The sequence below is a fragment of the Lissotriton vulgaris genome, chromosome 6 (genome assembly GCF_964263255.1).
Source record: "Lissotriton vulgaris chromosome 6, aLisVul1.2, whole genome shotgun sequence".
In the NCBI taxonomy this organism is placed as follows: Eukaryota; Metazoa; Chordata; class Amphibia; order Caudata; family Salamandridae; genus Lissotriton; species Lissotriton vulgaris.
In genome coordinates this window covers 770479925-770496108 of record NC_141694.1, presented here as the reverse complement: position 1 = coordinate 770496108, position 16184 = coordinate 770479925, and the positions used below count along the sequence as shown (strand labels likewise).

General features: G+C 43.7%; 2 protein-coding genes across 6 annotated transcripts in view; one reads left to right on the top strand and one right to left on the bottom strand.

The window, feature by feature from the left end:
- LOC147707956 (importin subunit alpha-6) overlaps positions 1–16025 on the top strand; it is a 395564-nt gene extending 379539 nt beyond the window's left edge. For all 4 annotated transcript variants that reach the window (XM_086926751.1, XM_086926753.1, XM_086926754.1 and 1 more), the window contains exon 14: positions 5338–16025. In XM_086926751.1, the coding sequence (XP_086782877.1) occupies positions 5338–5525 (188 nt within the window). In that variant the 3' untranslated portion in view covers positions 5526–16025. The remainder of the gene's footprint in view (positions 1–5337) is intronic.
- Positions 1–16184, bottom strand: part of FAM162B (family with sequence similarity 162 member B) — a 304725-nt gene that overhangs the window by 38126 nt on the left and 250415 nt on the right. For both annotated transcript variants that reach the window (XM_086926755.1, XM_086926756.1), the window contains exon 4: positions 10347–10477. In XM_086926755.1, coding sequence (XP_086782881.1) covers positions 10347–10477 — 131 coding nt within the window. The remainder of the gene's footprint in view (positions 1–10346; positions 10478–16184) is intronic.

The following is a 16184-nucleotide window of genomic DNA, read 5'->3' as shown; positions in this document are numbered from 1 at the left end:
TGCTTGTTTTTGGGACATATGGTTTTCAGCCAATGTATGGTATGCACCTGTGCCTCCTCGGCCTGCTCTAGCGGCCATTCCTCTCAATGCCGGTCCCGATGTGCCCTGCTATAGCGGGCGGGGATTTTCAGCTGTGTTTCCTGTAGGGTGCTCAGCTCCCTGGGGATGTTTTTGGGCAGCCGGACACTTTTTCAGCGTCCGCCCCTGTTTCCCGTGTGGGGACAGGGCCTCAGGACTTCATGCCTTTCCGGGCGGGTCTCTTTTTCTTGGGTCCCGTCCTCTCTGGCTGCTTTGTGTCCTCCTCTCTTGCGTTGCTGCCGTGACGCTGGTTGCCTCTTCACCTGCATGTGCCTCACATGGATGTCTCGGTGCACGCACGTCAGACATCTCTCGCACTGTAGTCTGTTCTGTCCGGCGCCATGTTTGCCTGCTGCACTGCAGACAGTGTGACGGTGCTCTCAGCATGCACCTCTATGCATCCTTGCGCCTGCTTCTTCGTGTGGAGGTTGCTGCTGCCTTCCAGGCTCGGCTAGCTGTTGGTGGATTTGTTCAGGGTGCGGAGCTCTCTGACTTGTTCAATTGTGTGCGCTCTCACTCCATCGGTTGGCGTTTTGATTGCTAGCCTTTCCTCATGGTTTTGGTTCTTGTGTGGGGGCGCCCTTCCTTCTGTCGCTGTGGTGGGCGTGTTGAGGGGGCGGTGTGGCGTTCCTCTGCTGCTTCCCGCTTTTTTTGTCGGGCGAGGGCCTCTTCCGCTGGCATGGTCCGGGCCCTGGCTTTTCTTTTGCGGATGGTGTGGATGCCTCCGCGCTCTTGGCCCTCCTGGTGTTGCAGGTTCACTGGTTGTTGTCCCTCTGTGTGCCACTGTGCTGCTTCTGCAGCTTCGATTGCTGCGCGGCGTCCCGCCTGGATGTGTTCCTGGTAGGCTGGGTCTTCTCAGTGATCGGTCCTGTTTGGGTTGCCCTTTGTGGGTTCCCATGGACGTGCTCATGGTGCCTCATGCTTGTGGCTCCTGTCCGCCCTCCATCTCGGGGACGTGGGTTTGACTGTCGCCGTACCTTTGGGCCTGCTGCTCGGGGTACTTTGCGGCCCTTTCGTGGCTGGGGTCGTGGCCAGTGGGCCCCTGGGGGTGCCAGGTCCTGTGCCCCTCGGTGTTGCTGCCACCGCTTCCTCCTCTTCCCAATGACTATCTGCCTTTGCCTGTTGGTGGTCGCCTCCAGTCCTTCCTGTCCCAGTGGTTGTCAGTTCCGGATGCTGGGCGGTTCAGACTGTGTCGGAGGGTTGCCGGATAGAGTTTTCCTCTCCTCCTTTTCTGGGTTTCATTCTGACTCCCCTGCCCTATCTTCCTCTGCGTCAGGAGGCGTTGCTGGTGGGTGTGCGGCTTCTGTTGGAGAAGGAGGCTGTTGTGGGGGTTCCTCCTCTGGAAAGGGGTGAGGGTTGCTATTCGGTCCTCTTTCTGGTCTCCAAGGAGGATACTTCGGATCTGCATCCTGTTTTGGGTCTGAAGCGGGTCAATCGCTTCGTTCTCCATCGTCCATTCAAGATGGTGACTCTGCAGTCTGTCCTGCCTCTGGCACTTCGGGTGGCTTCCTGGCATCCCTGGATCTGATGGATGCGTATCTGCACGTTCCTGTCCATCCGGCGGACCAGCGGTTTCTCCGGTTTGCTGTGGGTTCCCTTCACTCTGAGTTCCAGGTGCTCCCATTCGGCCTTTCCTCGGCGCCCAGGATTTTCACCAAGCTCTTGGCCCCTCTGGTGGGTATTCTTCATTCCAGGGGGCTGCAGGTGTTTCCCTATCTGGATGACTGGTTGATTGTCTCTCCTTCTTTTTCTCAGGCTCTGTCAGGTGTGGCCCAGGTGTGTATTCTCCTGGGTTCTTTTGGGTTCCTCATCCACCACCGGCAGTCCTCCCTGATGCCCTCCCAGTCCCTGAAGTTCCGAGGGGCTCTCTTCCTTATGGATCACGGCATGTTGTTCTTTTCCCTGGAGCGCTAGTTGACTTTGTTTTGTCACCTTTCTTGGCTTCTGTCCCAGGCCCGGGTGTCCGCCCGTCTATGGTTGCGGAGTCAGGGGGAGATGGCGTCCATTTTGCGTCTCCTCCCTTGGGCCAGGCTGCATCTGTATCCCCTGTTGCATCTTGTCCTGTGGCACTGGGATCCTGCCTCCCTGGTTTACGAAACTCTGATTCCTATCTCTGCGGGGATTCGGGCGGATCTCCAGGGGTGGTTGTCCCCACAGTCTCTTTCCCGGGGGTTCGATCTCCTTCCTCCTCGGTCTGTGGTTGTGTTGTCCATGGACGCCGGTGCCTTGGGTTGGGGTGCCATGCTGGGTGCCTCCAGGGCTCAGGGTCGCTGGTCCTGTTTCGAGTCCCTCTAGTCCTCGAACTGGTTAGAGTTGAGGGCGGTTTGGTTGGCTCTTCAGTGGTTCGCTCCTCTCCTTTGGGGTCAAGCGGTCTCGGTGCAGGCCGATGACCAGGTGGTTCGTGCTTATATCAATCGCCTAGGGGGCATGTATCGGTCTCTGTTTCTCCTCTCCTGGAAGATCCGGCTTTAGGCCGAGTTGAATCTCTTGTCTCTGACGGCGGTCAATCTTCCGGGGAAGGAGAATGGGTCTGCGGACTATTTGAGCAGGGTGTTCCCCTCCTCGGTGTCTCTGTCTCTGTCCCCGGATCTGTTCGATCAGATTGTCCTCAGGTTCCGCCGTCCTTGGCTGGATCTCATTGCCTCGGAGGATTCTGCCCTTCTTCCTCGGTTTTGCAGCCTCGTTCCATCCCGGTTGGCGTGGGCCTCGATTGCTTTCTCGATTCCGTGGTCGACGGGGCTGCTGTTTGCCTTCCCTCTATTTGCCTTGTTTCAGCGGGTCCTCCGGAAGATTCGGTTGGATCAGGCGGGGGTTCTCCTGGTGGTGCCGGAGTGGTCTCTCCGGTCTTGGTTTCCCCTTCTGCTGACCTTGTCTGTTTGCCCACATTGGAGATTTCCCCTGTGTCCCACCCCTCTGCAGGCTCCTCTTCTCGGGATTGCCACCCTGCGCCGCCTCCGGCTGGGGGTCTGGCACTTGAGAGGTTGAGTTTGCTGGGTCAGGGTTGCTCTGTGGAGGTTGCGCATTGTCTCCAACTGTCTCGGCGCCCTTCCGCAATGAGGTCCTATGCCCGTCATTGGAAGATTTTCTCCTCCTGGTGTCTTGGGAAGGGTCTCTCTTCTGCCTCCTGTGTGGCTGTACGGGTGTTGGACTTCTTGCGGGATTGTTTCGTCTTGGGGCTTGCGGTTTCTTTCCTGCGGGCGCAGTGGGCTGCCTTTTTTGCCTTTCGGGGTTCATCGGGGTCCTCTGTCTCCCCGTTGGTGGCTCGCCTTCTGCGGAGTATTTCGCTTCAGCGTCCTGTTTCTAGCTCTCCTGTGCCTCCTTGGGATCTTCAGGCTTTGACGGGCCCCCCCTTTCGAGCCTTTGGACTCCGTGGCCCTGAAGTGCCTCTCTGCTGAGGTCCATTTCCTGGTGGCCATTCCTTCTGGGCGGAGGGTTGGTGAGCTTGGGGCTTTGATGGCTTCTCCCCCCTTTTTGCGCTTTTGTGCTGGCACGGTCATTCTCCGTCCCAGTCAGTTTTTACTGCCTAAGGTGTGTCTTCTTTTCACTGTGAGGAGGATATTGTTCTCCCGGTCTTTTTTCCGGATCCTGCCTCTCCTGAGGAGGTGGTCCTCCATTCATTGGATGTGCTGAGGGCTCTCCGCATCTACTTGAAGCGTACCTCTGGTTTCCGTATGGTTGATTCCTTGTTTGTCGCCTATGGCCTCTCTGGGCTGGGTCTTCGTCCTTCTTTGTCCACCCTGACTCGTTGGGTCCAGGGTGCTGTGATTCCTGCCTGTGATTCTGCCCATTGTCCTCTCCCCTCTTATGTTCTGGGTAGGTCGGCCAAGGGCGTTTCCTCCTCTTGGGCCATGTTCTTGGGGGCCTCCTTGAGGGACATTTGTAGTGCTGCCACGTGGGCTGCTCCCCATACGTTTGTTTCGCATTAGCGTCTTCAGTTTGGGATGGCGGCCTCTTCTTCCTTTGGCGCTCTTGTCCTTTCTGCGGTACATGGTTTGTGATATGTACTGTTTTTCTGTCGATTAAATGGGCCTGTTTTCTCGCACTTTCTGGTCTGTTTTTTTTTACAATCACCGTGTGCTTGGGTATGTGCTCACTGTTAAGGAATGGGACGGGGAGACAGGACGAGGAGGTAATGCCCGGTTATTCACCGGTAATATTCATTACTCTGAGTCCTGGTCTTTCCGTCCCATCCCTGAGCCCTTCCCTCCCTCCTCTATTTGGTTTTGGGGTGATTGTTTCGTTTCTGGGTTTTTTCTTTGGTATTCCCAGTAAGTTTCTCTGCCGCACCTCCCCCTTTATTGTCACATGATGGTGACGCCATACTGGGGGAGGGGCAAAAAGCTCTGCTAGGTACTAGGTTTCTGTGGAACAGACTAGCTGCTCACTGTTAAGGAATGGGACGCTGAGACCAGGACTCGGAGTAATGAATATTACCGGTGAGTAACCGGGCATTCTTTGCATACAATCAGGTTTGGCTTATATGTAACATGTATGTATTATACAGAAAAGTCCTACCACACACAACGCTGGGAGATAGAAGAACAACAGTGTTAATGTATCTAGAAACGAATTTTATGCCCCTGTCATGTCTAGGAACAACGTCTTATTCTTCATCAATTTCAATTAAACATCTGTCGGATTCTTCTGAGTACTTATCACAAAAAGTCCAACAAAATGCAGTTTGAGGATAGTAGGACCTTGGCTGAAAAAACATATTTACAAAAGAACAATTGCTAAAGTGTACAGTTGTGAAACAAGTTGTAAGCAAAATCATCTAAACATGTAAACCAGATTCTAAACGTTCAGTCAGAAATGTTCAATGTTTTACTCGAGTATCTGGTTGACTATCTCCAAATGACTGATAGTGGTTATGAGTTTAAGAGGATTCATTCCCATAACTAATTTGGCACAGAAGACACTCAGAAATGGTGTGAAAACTGGCTTTACCTGTCAGGTATGACTGTTGGAGCCCCATGGAAACAAATAATGTTTTGCATTGATGGCCAGGCCAATTGACAAATCCAAGGTATGACTTTCATAGTAAAAGAGTGATCAGTGCTCAATAATAAGTTCACACATAAATTGTATCATAACCTTATACCTCATATTGTAAAACAAATCAACTGGTAAGCAGTTACAAATGAAGGGTTGTTTTCCAGAACGCTGTATTATTTATGGAAAGGGATAATCATCACAATTGTTATTATTAACAATGCGAATGTTCAAACAGTGTGTAAAATCTGTTATTTTCTTCTTTAGGATTAGACAAAATTGAATTCCTACAAAGCCATGAAAACCAAGAGATCTATCAAAAGGCATTTGCTCTCATAGAGCGTTATTTTGGTGCTGAACAAGAGGACTTGAACATCGCTCCTGAAGTGGATGAAAAACAGCAGCAATTTATATTCCAGCAAGCAGATACTCCAATGGAAGGGTTTCAGCTTTAAACTTTAAAGACCAAATGTATACGGGGGCTGTGATGGTAAAAAAATCTAAATTTACCATATGCGTCTTTCAGTCTATACTTGCCCAGTCATGTGTTCTTCAAATGGCACATATATTACTGACAGAGACTCATCCTGGTCAGCCATTGGTTTGCCATCGTTCCGAGGAAACAAGGCTAGAAATGGTAAACCTCCCCATCTAGACAGGCATGCATGCCAACAAATCTGGTGAAGTCCCTCTATGAAAATGGTTGCGTCTGCAAGAATATACGATAATGTATCTCCAATTAAGGGGTGTCTTTTTAGATGCCACACTTTGGCAGTGTGTGGGGGAATTTCAACATTTTGGATGAAATTTCCTCTGAAGCTACCCTTCTAATTTGTCGGGTCCTATATCATATACAGGCACTTTTGTGGTCTTTACCCTGCCCTAGTGGAGAACTCTAAAGTTGATGGAATTTCATCCGCCATCTGTTTGAACTTACACCTCATTGAAACTTATGTAGCTTCATTACGAGCTCTCCCATGTGTTTCCAAAGTTAAGGAGAGATAGAAAAAGATATGACAGTGTGTTGTAGTGTAGGAAATGTATCCCTTGATCTCAGTTAATTGTAAATGTTCTTTATATTTATTTGTTTTGATGTTTGGTTCTGATTTCTGGGTGCTCATATCAGGTGTTTTCTATAAACAACTATGTTCAAAATAAAAAAATAAAAAAATGTTGGGGCGGTAGAGTCACTATAAAAAACTCCTAAATGGAGTCAGACCACGACGCAGTGCGTCTGTGATTTTCTTTTTTTGATAGGAAACTACCTTTCATTTCAAAACTGCCAGGATTAAGCATAATATTGATTCTGAGTGTATTCTCTGCTTTAAAGCCCAATACTGTCTTTGATTTTGTAGACATCTGCCTTGAAAGTATAGTCTTTACAAAACTTGTATAAATCTTCTCTGATATGCTGACTTAGAATGCAAGTTTTAAATGGTACTCAAACGTATGCTTCATTTGGGCTAAACTTTCAAATCGAAGGCACAATGGCACCAGCAATATGAATAATATTTGTTCATATGGACAAATGTTTTAAACAAATTCATAATTTCTAGAATTGCACCACTGTAATACAATATTTCTCATTTATCTGATTTTTCCTGTGAGAAATCTGCTCAAATTGAGTATGATTGGTAGCAGTTCCTGTTCTGTGGCACTAGCTCTTTCAACATCAAAACTGACAAGTAAAGAGTTTGTGAAAATATGTTCTACTTGGATTATCATTTGGTGAGTACAAGTTTGTTTTTATATGGTAACTTTTATTTTGTGAAACTATTGATCATCATAAGTGTTTGCTTTTCCAATCTTGTTTACATGGATCTGCTATATGGTTTTTGCAAACCAACATTTTGTAACCTAGATTAGACAGGTCATTTCTGGAGTGTTTTTTGTTAATTGAGGTTATGCTTTGAACAGTTAAACTGTCTGGCACTATTATTTATATCTATATTTATATATAGCTAAGTGAAGTTAATCTAATAAATGCTGGAGTTGATATTTTAATATTCTGTAAAAATACCAGCACAACGCTCAGCGAAGAACATGCTACTTTTTAGCATTACTTACGTGGTTGATCTTAAAAGAAATTGGTGGTGAATAAAATATTTTAAAGGCTCATATTATTTTTGGCATTTTCAATATACCATGTGAAACTAGTTTCCCTAAACAGTAACACGAATGGACAGATCTACTACCTGTGTATTATACAGTGCAAGAAAGAATGAGCCATGCTCTGTTATATGGGAGCGGTGATAATGCAGGGATCGTGTCCTAATGCCATTCATCAATGCAGTGTTTCAGCAAATTAATCCTTTCTAAAGTTTTAGGTACGGGGTGCATTCATAGAGCCCCCAATCTCAGGAAATGCAGATTATTTTGCTACCAGTGTGCTATGCATAGAAAAATCAACAGTTTAAAATTATGGTGTTCATAGTTGCTACAGGACCTCTAAAGGAGGTGACAGCTTGACAACTGGTGTAATCTGTATAGCCATCCAGCCTTCTACCCATATGTATATCCCAGAAGATAGTAGGAGGAAAGTTCTGTATTTTATATTCAATAACAACCATAACAACCAACCACTCCCGGTGGTAATAAATCTAATAAGTACAATACTTAAACTGAACCTTTCAAATGTTTAGGCTTTGGAGATTAGTCACATGTCTTGCGATATATTAAATATATTTTAACACTAAACAAATTTGGAGAAAGGAAGGATAATACCTTGATGATTTATGTATTCTAATCAACTTAACAAGCTTTATAATACATGTGCTTCTGTTGGATACTTCTAAGCTCAGATTCTTCACTTTTAGAATATCCCCAGGTGCCAGACTGGATCCAGAAGATTTCCCAGCAGTGTTGCCCCCTGGTGGGTGGCTCCATGCGGCACCATGGTGTCTTCATCCTGTGCTGGAAGCAATGATGAAGCTGCATTCAAGCACCACCCATGCATGTTAATATCATTTCATTTCTTTCCCTATGAGTTGACAAGTTTTTTATTACAAAATTATTTTTTTCCAGTGTGCATGGGAACTATGTCCTCCACTAAAATCTTTATGGTTTAACCCTTGTAGGGACTGTCGGAAACAAATGTCTGTGACAGAGCTATAGGAGTTGTCTCTCTGGTGTTTGGGTTTGTCACGTGACTCCAAGCCCTGTGAGGAGTGTACCCTTATGAATGCAAAGGCAATCCAGGAACACAAGGTGAAGCTTTAAGCCGCCAAACAGCTAAAGAAGTCTTGGAAAAAGCATGGTGGTTCGGTTGCATATTTGAATGAGGTCCACAGGCTTCTGAGGTTATGTACAAGCATCTTTAATGGACATGCTTAGAACGCTTTAAAGAAGGCCATGCTACAGCCCGTTCCCTGGGCCTTTCCACCCCTCAAGACAGTTTTGCCCCTTTAGTAGCTGCTCCAGAAGGTTGGCATACCAACACCGCCAGGGATCACCGCCCCTGCAGCAGAATCCCTAGTCCTTTAGGGGCCAGGCAGGGGTCAAGCATACAATGCTTAGCAGATCATAGCAGCTCACTTCCCTGTCCCACCCCCCTACAGCATAACCCTCCAAGATGCTTTAGTTTTCCCTTAGTGGTACACGACCATCAAGTGGGAGACAGAATCAGATATTCCCTCCAAGGGTGGGAAAAGATAATATCCGGCAGGTTGGTCCTTCAAATTGTTCAATTATGCAATGCCCTGCAATTCACTTTAGACCCGTCACACCTCCCACCCACATTAGAACAGCTTTCAGAGGAGCTTCGATCCATCTTGTTTCAATAAGTGCAGACTGTTTTGGCCGAAGAAGTCCTATAAAGGATCCCCAGAAATAGGGACTTGCTGTTAATCTCGCTATGTCCTTTTGCTGAGAAAGCAAAGTGGCCATCATCCCATTTTAGATCTCCACCTTATGAATGCCTTCTGGCAAAACAAAAAGTTCAAAATGCTCACACTGGCCCAGGTTCTCTCTGTCCTGGATCCAGTCAACTAGATGGTGACTTTGGACCTACAGGACTCCTACTTTCATGTACCCGTCCTGTAGCCAGACAGATGGTACTTTGTGGTTTAAGGTGTGTCTGGAGTGTTTCTAATTTGCTATGCTCCCCTTCGGCCTCACGGATGTTCACAAAAGTGGTGGCGGTAGTAGACACCCATCTACTGAGGTTGGGGATACCTCTTTTTCTCTACTTTGACAAATGGCTGTTGAAGCTGGGCTACCCACATTCAGTCATAGACCAATTCCAGAATACAGCGAAACTCCTGATATTGTTGGGTTTCACTGTCAGCGTGCCAAAGTTATACATGAGTCCTTTGAAGAAGCTTCCTTTCATTTGTGACATCTTGGATTCGGGCAGTTTCTGACCTTCCATCCACCACTGTGAGTCCTGGACATTTGGACTGTGATCCCTTTGTTTCAGCCTCAGTCCTGGTTTCAGTGAGAGTGGCTCTGAGGCTTTGGGATTCCTGGCATCTTGCCTGTCGACTGTATAGGTGGCATGTGAAGGATGTGCAGTGGAACCTGCAGTCTCAGTCGGCCCAGTACCAGGGTACTACCTGATTTCATCCATATTTAGTAGGAAAATGCAAACGACTTGCAGAGGTGGCTGAGCAACTTGACCAGCAGTAGACCCCTCTGAGCCATTCCACAGACCCTCCACCTATGTAAATCTTCTAAACAGTAGGAATCTGCTGTTGCGGAAGAACACGTTACTTAAAGTAAAAATGCTGTTTCTGGTGGAAACACTATCTAATAGCAGATGCCTCACTGCCTTTCTGTCTCCATGTTGTGTGGTCTCTTTTCCAATCAAAGTATGGCCCAATTTAGGAATCGCCACTTTGATACCTTTTGATGATTGTACTTCAGATATAAGGGTCCAGACAGAGTGAAGTAAAAAACTGACGTAGACGCTCAGGGGGGTGCTTGTATGCAGCTCCATCGTTGTTTCCAGGATAGAACAAAGTAATTGCAGAGCAGCATAGTGTCACTTACTGATGCATTTCTTTTTTAAATCTTCCATGTACAGTCTGGCACCTGGTGATATTCTAAAGGTAAGAAATCTGCAGTTAGATTATGCACCAGAAAGTGCATTACCGAAGATAACAAGTTTGGGGGCTATTTTGCGAGGCAAAAGGGTATCTATCCCAAAAGCAGTGAGGAAAAGAGCCTATCATCAGTAAATTAGAAGAGTTTTAGACAGAATAAAAAACTTCACTACCAAGATGCTGACAGATTAGCAAAATAACAGGTTTGTAATTCATGGTAGCTCTGTCACTTACCATCTTCTTATTTTCCACTTGATCAGCCTCAGATTGTCTGTTTCAGTCCTCAGATTATCATCAGGCAAAAGGCTAGGTAACGTCTTCTTGTCATTTATTTCATTTTTGGAAATGCTTTGTTTAACAGGGCACTAAAAAATAAAAGTATAATATAAATGATGTAAAAAACAACATAACTGACAGATGCCTGTGCTGATAAAAGGCGGCTAACAATGTCTATAATCCTAATCAGGGATTATCTTGGTGTTTTGAGATTATTTTTTATTAATTTGCAGAATAACGGCCAGCCTTTCTGTTATCATCAAGTTTTAATTTTGGTCCAGTAGCCACTATTAAAAAGTGAAGTGACAGTACGAGCATAGTGTTCATCACTCTTTTCCTGGCGGAAAAAAAGTTGTGGCCATGCTACATTTCTTGATAAATGGAAACCAACTGCTTCTGAATTATAATTGTTTTAAAGAATTATCTACAACTGTTAATTTCCTTTTTTCAGCTTGTGGGTGCCTCGGCCAATCTCTATCAGAGTCAAACTGCTTGTCAGTACTGTTAAAAAAATGTAAAGACACAAGCAAAAGGAATTGTAATTGTGATTGGCTCCTGTGAGGCCATCTTCTTATGTTCTTTCCTGTGTATCACACTCATGCCTCGCACTTAAATATTTATTTAATACAGTGTTGCTCATTCTCCATGGGCTATATGTACTTGAAACGCAAGATGCTGAAGGAAAGTGAGTCACATTATTCCGATTACAAGGTCATTGCTAGGAGACACTCTTTCAGGAGTAACGGTCCATGAATCTCACAGAGGGTTCACTGGTATTTCATGCAGTTTCTGGTCTGTTTATTGCCTAGCCGTGAGTTTGACCAAACTTCCATCTTTCAGAGGTCAGCTGATGCCCAGGCAGGTTGCTTATGACATGCTTTTCAAACTTCCTTTTGGTTCAGCACACTCATTTAGTAAGCTGTTGCCCAGGAAATTCATTTCTGCAAGATAAGCACAAAGCTGTTTATTGTTGACACTTTTCTCCTGGAAGGTGCCATTTAGTCTTGAGGTTATAGGCAGATCCTTCCCAGTGTCATGTGAATGCATACGTAGATACGCTCTCTCTCCTTGCTCCTTGAGATACAATTACTAAGCACTAAGTGCTAACTTACACCCACACTCTCCCTACTCATCCAGGGACCTAAGAGCCTACCTCACACCCCGTCCTTCATGCTCAACATAGAAGCAAACTTTACTGTCCTCTGAGCAGTGCCATACTCATCTGTGACCTGACATATAGACTGAGATCCTCAAGAAACCTCTGCTTTTAAAGTATGTTCTTGGCACCCCTCCTACAATGGATGGGTGAAATTGTCCAATGCTTGCCTTCAAATACATTGTAACTGCTATCAGCCTGCTCTGGAGGTGTAGCTTTATGGTCTTGAAAATGCTGTGATAATCTTTTTAAAATGGTATTCTGGTAGTGGCAATTTGTATACTACATTAGCCACTAAACACAAAACTCCTGAGGATAAAATGGTAGATAATGGTGCTTGCATCACTTCAGTAAGTACTAGAGGTTGATGTCCGTAAACTGTGAGAGAAAGAGTTATAGCTGTGGAAGATGCAAATGTATGTATATTTAAAATGAAGACATAGTCATCTGCCAGAAAAATGCAATATCAATCATAGTTTTACACCACTTTTGTATATTGAATGAAAAGAATGGATATATAGTTCTCTTAGTCTATAGTTAGGAAGAATCCTTACTACAGATACCAGATACATATTCAGATTGTGGACTCTTATGACCAGATATAATCATGGCATTTGGTTTAAAGCAAGTTATGTGAGATTGATTGATTAAATGACATACATCGTAGCTATTCCAACAGGTCTCTTGACACTGACCTTAAGACAACCTCCAACAGCCAGGATTTCAGTTCCTTCCTGAATCTAGTAGCATGTAAGACCACTTTATAGCAAGGAGCAGAGAGTTCCACAAACTTGGCCTTTGCACAGAAAAAGTGCAACTTCCTATTGTTTTAAGAAAAAATGTTGGGATATTTAATAAGAGGACATTTTTGCTGTTATTTCCTTGAGGTCTATTAAAGGGTCATTTTCAAATAGAGATGGAGTGGTGATAAATAGTACTAACAGCAAAAGTTCAAATGTAAGTTCTTGAATTTAATGCAATCAACCACTGTTAACCAGTGCGGGAGTCTAGGGACTGATCATAGATGATCCTTTTTACAAATGTCGAACTCCACCTACTCAGCCATATTTTGTGCCCTCTATAACCTGACCAGTTAATATAGAGGAAGTCCTTCAAGGAGGACATTATAATACGCCAACTGGGATTTCACTGCTGAACCTCCACCCAGGTCCCAATTCCTGCTAAAAAAGGGAAGGAAGTAAATCTTAAGTCCATGCATTTCTCTTCCAAAAATTGTACCTGCAACAACACAATTTCCATTCCTGTTGATCTGTGCTTTTAAACCAGCTCTTCTTGGTCATTGAAGTCAGCTAACCAATTTTGAATCTCAAAGGTTGTATTGTTTGCTAAGCCTCAGCAAGCCAAAACAAATGGCGAAAGTTCCAGTTAAGTCATGCTCCAGAATGAACCATCTTTTTGTCTAGGTCGTTGTGGCTCCTACTTCCGGTGCTCAGAAATTACACCTACCACACTGGTGCAAAATCATACTACAGTGTTACCACCATTAATTTTCTTGATTTCCCCTTCTTCCTTTTCCAGAAATACCAATCTCCTGAAAGTAAATGATTATCTTTCCGCAGCGGGCAACCTGAGTAAGCATTTCTGCCAAGATACTTCAATATTGCTAAACAATTCTGGCCTTTTCTCACCCATGTCAAGCATAACCGACTTTAGCACTTAAATAAAATAATTGACTTGGCTGGAGAGTTTGACAGCCGTTCAGAAAGGGGGCTGGTTATGCTCTGAAATCTACAAAGCAAATTTCTTCATCTCCGTTTGATAAATCCACTCGTGCTATCATGACATCCAACTTTCCATGGTGGCTGATCTACATTGCCTACACTGTTATACCTCATTCGCACTGTTCAGATCCAGCCAGTTTTGAAATCTGCCCTACAATCTTGAATTGCTTGTGATCTTCAGTGATCAAGTCACTGTGATAACTATGGTTCCTTCAAGCCCCCAACATATTAATTGTGGTACCATGATTAGTCTTACCTTCCTCCTGATCAAGGAGACAATTATCAAATTTCAAGCCTGCATTTTTCAATTGCTTAAGGTCACACAGGAAAATAGGAAGGATAGTCTTATGAATATATACTTCTCAGAATGAGTTGGGGGCACCCAAAGAGTTATTTTCTATTTGTACTGCATATTAATATTAGGCATTTAGTGAACGTTTAGTATTATGCTCTGACTCCACTTCACCCCTGACTGTAACAAACATTAAATCTACGATTTCTATACAGAAAAGAACACAAAATGATATAAAGTGAAATAAGTGGTTGTAATTAACTTGGACAGAACCAACTCCATATTGTTATCAAAAATGCAGACAAAACCAGTTGATCTCTTGCAACTGTCTTTCTTTGGACATGTTTTGTTGAGTTCTAGATCTTGACATTTCTCCTGATCCAAGCTTGACAATATCTGCTTCCCTACTGCTTTTCAACATCTAATCACAAGTCTTTTACTCGTTGCCATTTTCCGGAGCCTCTAGGAACATCTGCTCAAAAAATGTGTATACATTTGTGCATTTGGTAGCCTCTTCAGTTAACAGAAAAGTTATGATTAAAGTCAAATGACTGATAATCAAATGAGCCTGGTAATAGCAATGCATTAGTATCCACTAGACTATAACATAAATAGTTGTTTTGTCCCAGTATGGGGGCATTGGATAATTCATTCACCATTCCTTTATTTGATACCTTGGTATACTGTGTTTCTGATGAGCTAGCTGTCCATAATCTAAGAAGCACATCTCACAGGCTGCCAAGAATGGTTACAGCTATGTACAATTTAGCATCTCATTGCTGAGAAACTGATAGATTGCTTCAGAACATCCAAACTACTACCTAACTTGCCTTCTTAGCAATGCTCTTTCATTTATTTTCTGGTAGCATTCATTCTCATACAGATCGTTACATGTAAATGTTATTTCATGCCAATTTGAGACTTAAAGATACTCTAGTGAAGTCATTCTCCATGGTTACCTCACTACAGAGACCACATCTCCAGGCGTCATCTTCACATGTTTCCTGTAAGAAAGAACTCTAGTTCAATATGTGACCTTAATGGATGTGGAGAAATCCCAGCCCTTCCATCTCCCCAATCTTGTGTTTGTTCATAAAGACAAATAGCAATCTGCATTCATCTTATTTTTTATATGAATGTTCTTGCACATTTCCACATCCTTGTTGAGGTATCCCATACATTTTTTTAAAATCTCTCCACCCAGTCTGGAACAAACTCTACATGACCTGGAAGAAACAAGGATCCACAGGTTCTCTCTGCCTTAAGACCAAGATGATTACTTGCTCTTATCATTTTGATACTTTCATTGTAAGTAGTATGAAATGCTGAAAGCTTCTTTCATACTCTAGGATTTCATTTAGTTCTTAGTTCTGTATGTTTCCATTAATTTGTCCTCAAATGCTATATTCGCTGAGTCAGACCCATTAATTCGGCAGGCCTAAGTTGTCCGAAGATGAAGGCCGGAAGCTGATGCTATACTTTGCTAAACTGTTGCTTGCAACACACTTGTATTAAGGTAGTCCAAGTATTCCTGTATTCCTGTACATCATGCCTTTAGCTGCTTTGTCGGGCTAGGTGTAGTAGTTGAGATATCTTACATTTAGATATTCTTTGTTCATGTCAGTTAATTCTCTGCTGTCTCTGCCACATTCACATTTTCCCCTTTTGCTGCATGTCTGTGTATTGGGGGAATCATTAAGAATTTACTTGAGCTGGCTAAACATGTGCAGCACCAGCTGTGCTTCTCTTTTAAGTAGGATGTTGACTTTGAGTGCTAGTGTGGCGCCATTCTAGTAGAGTTGATAGAGAGAGAGAGACTATTAAAAACATTCAAATTCCAAGTAAACACATTGGTAGCATGCCTCTTAAAAAAATCAACAATTTATGTAAGGAAGGGTACTTGATTTGTTTGAATTATTTTTAAGATTTCTTTACTGAAAAAAAATCAGTTCTGAAACTGCACTTACGCCTCAAATTTCTTCCAGTCTTCATTTTACAGGTATCCATTTAAATGGTAAATGTACATTTTGCCTGCATGTCTTACATACAGATTATGATATCTATGCAAAATGCAACATCTGGCTTTGTTTTCTTAACCTGTCTTTTTTACTGAATTATTCACAATTTCTGTCGTATTTGTTTTATGTGATAAACGTAGACTACTTGTTACTTCGATACATTTTTCTACCATTTGATATTGAGCTCTCTTGTATGCAATGGCAAGAGAGCAACAAACAGTTGTGAAAGGAATAAACAAGCTGCAACATGATTATTTTATGTAATGTTGGATGTGATTGGCATAATAAAGTGGTGCTTTAAATGAAATGACTGCATTCTCAGAATGTAAAACAGTTTGAATTGTAGCAGTGCAAGTTTGACTTTCTGCAATACAATTGATTATGTAAAGTGAAAATGTCCTAAAGCAATAAAACAAGGCAAATCTCATAGACGCGTGTGCTGATTTGTTTTACTCCTGTGTGTTTTTCTGTCTTTTGATTTTCAAACTAAATAGGATGACAAGTCCAAAACCCTTCCAGGATCCGTTAAAGTCAGCATGTTCCAGAATATAAAAAGCCCAAGGGTGCATACTTTAAAAGAAAAAAACA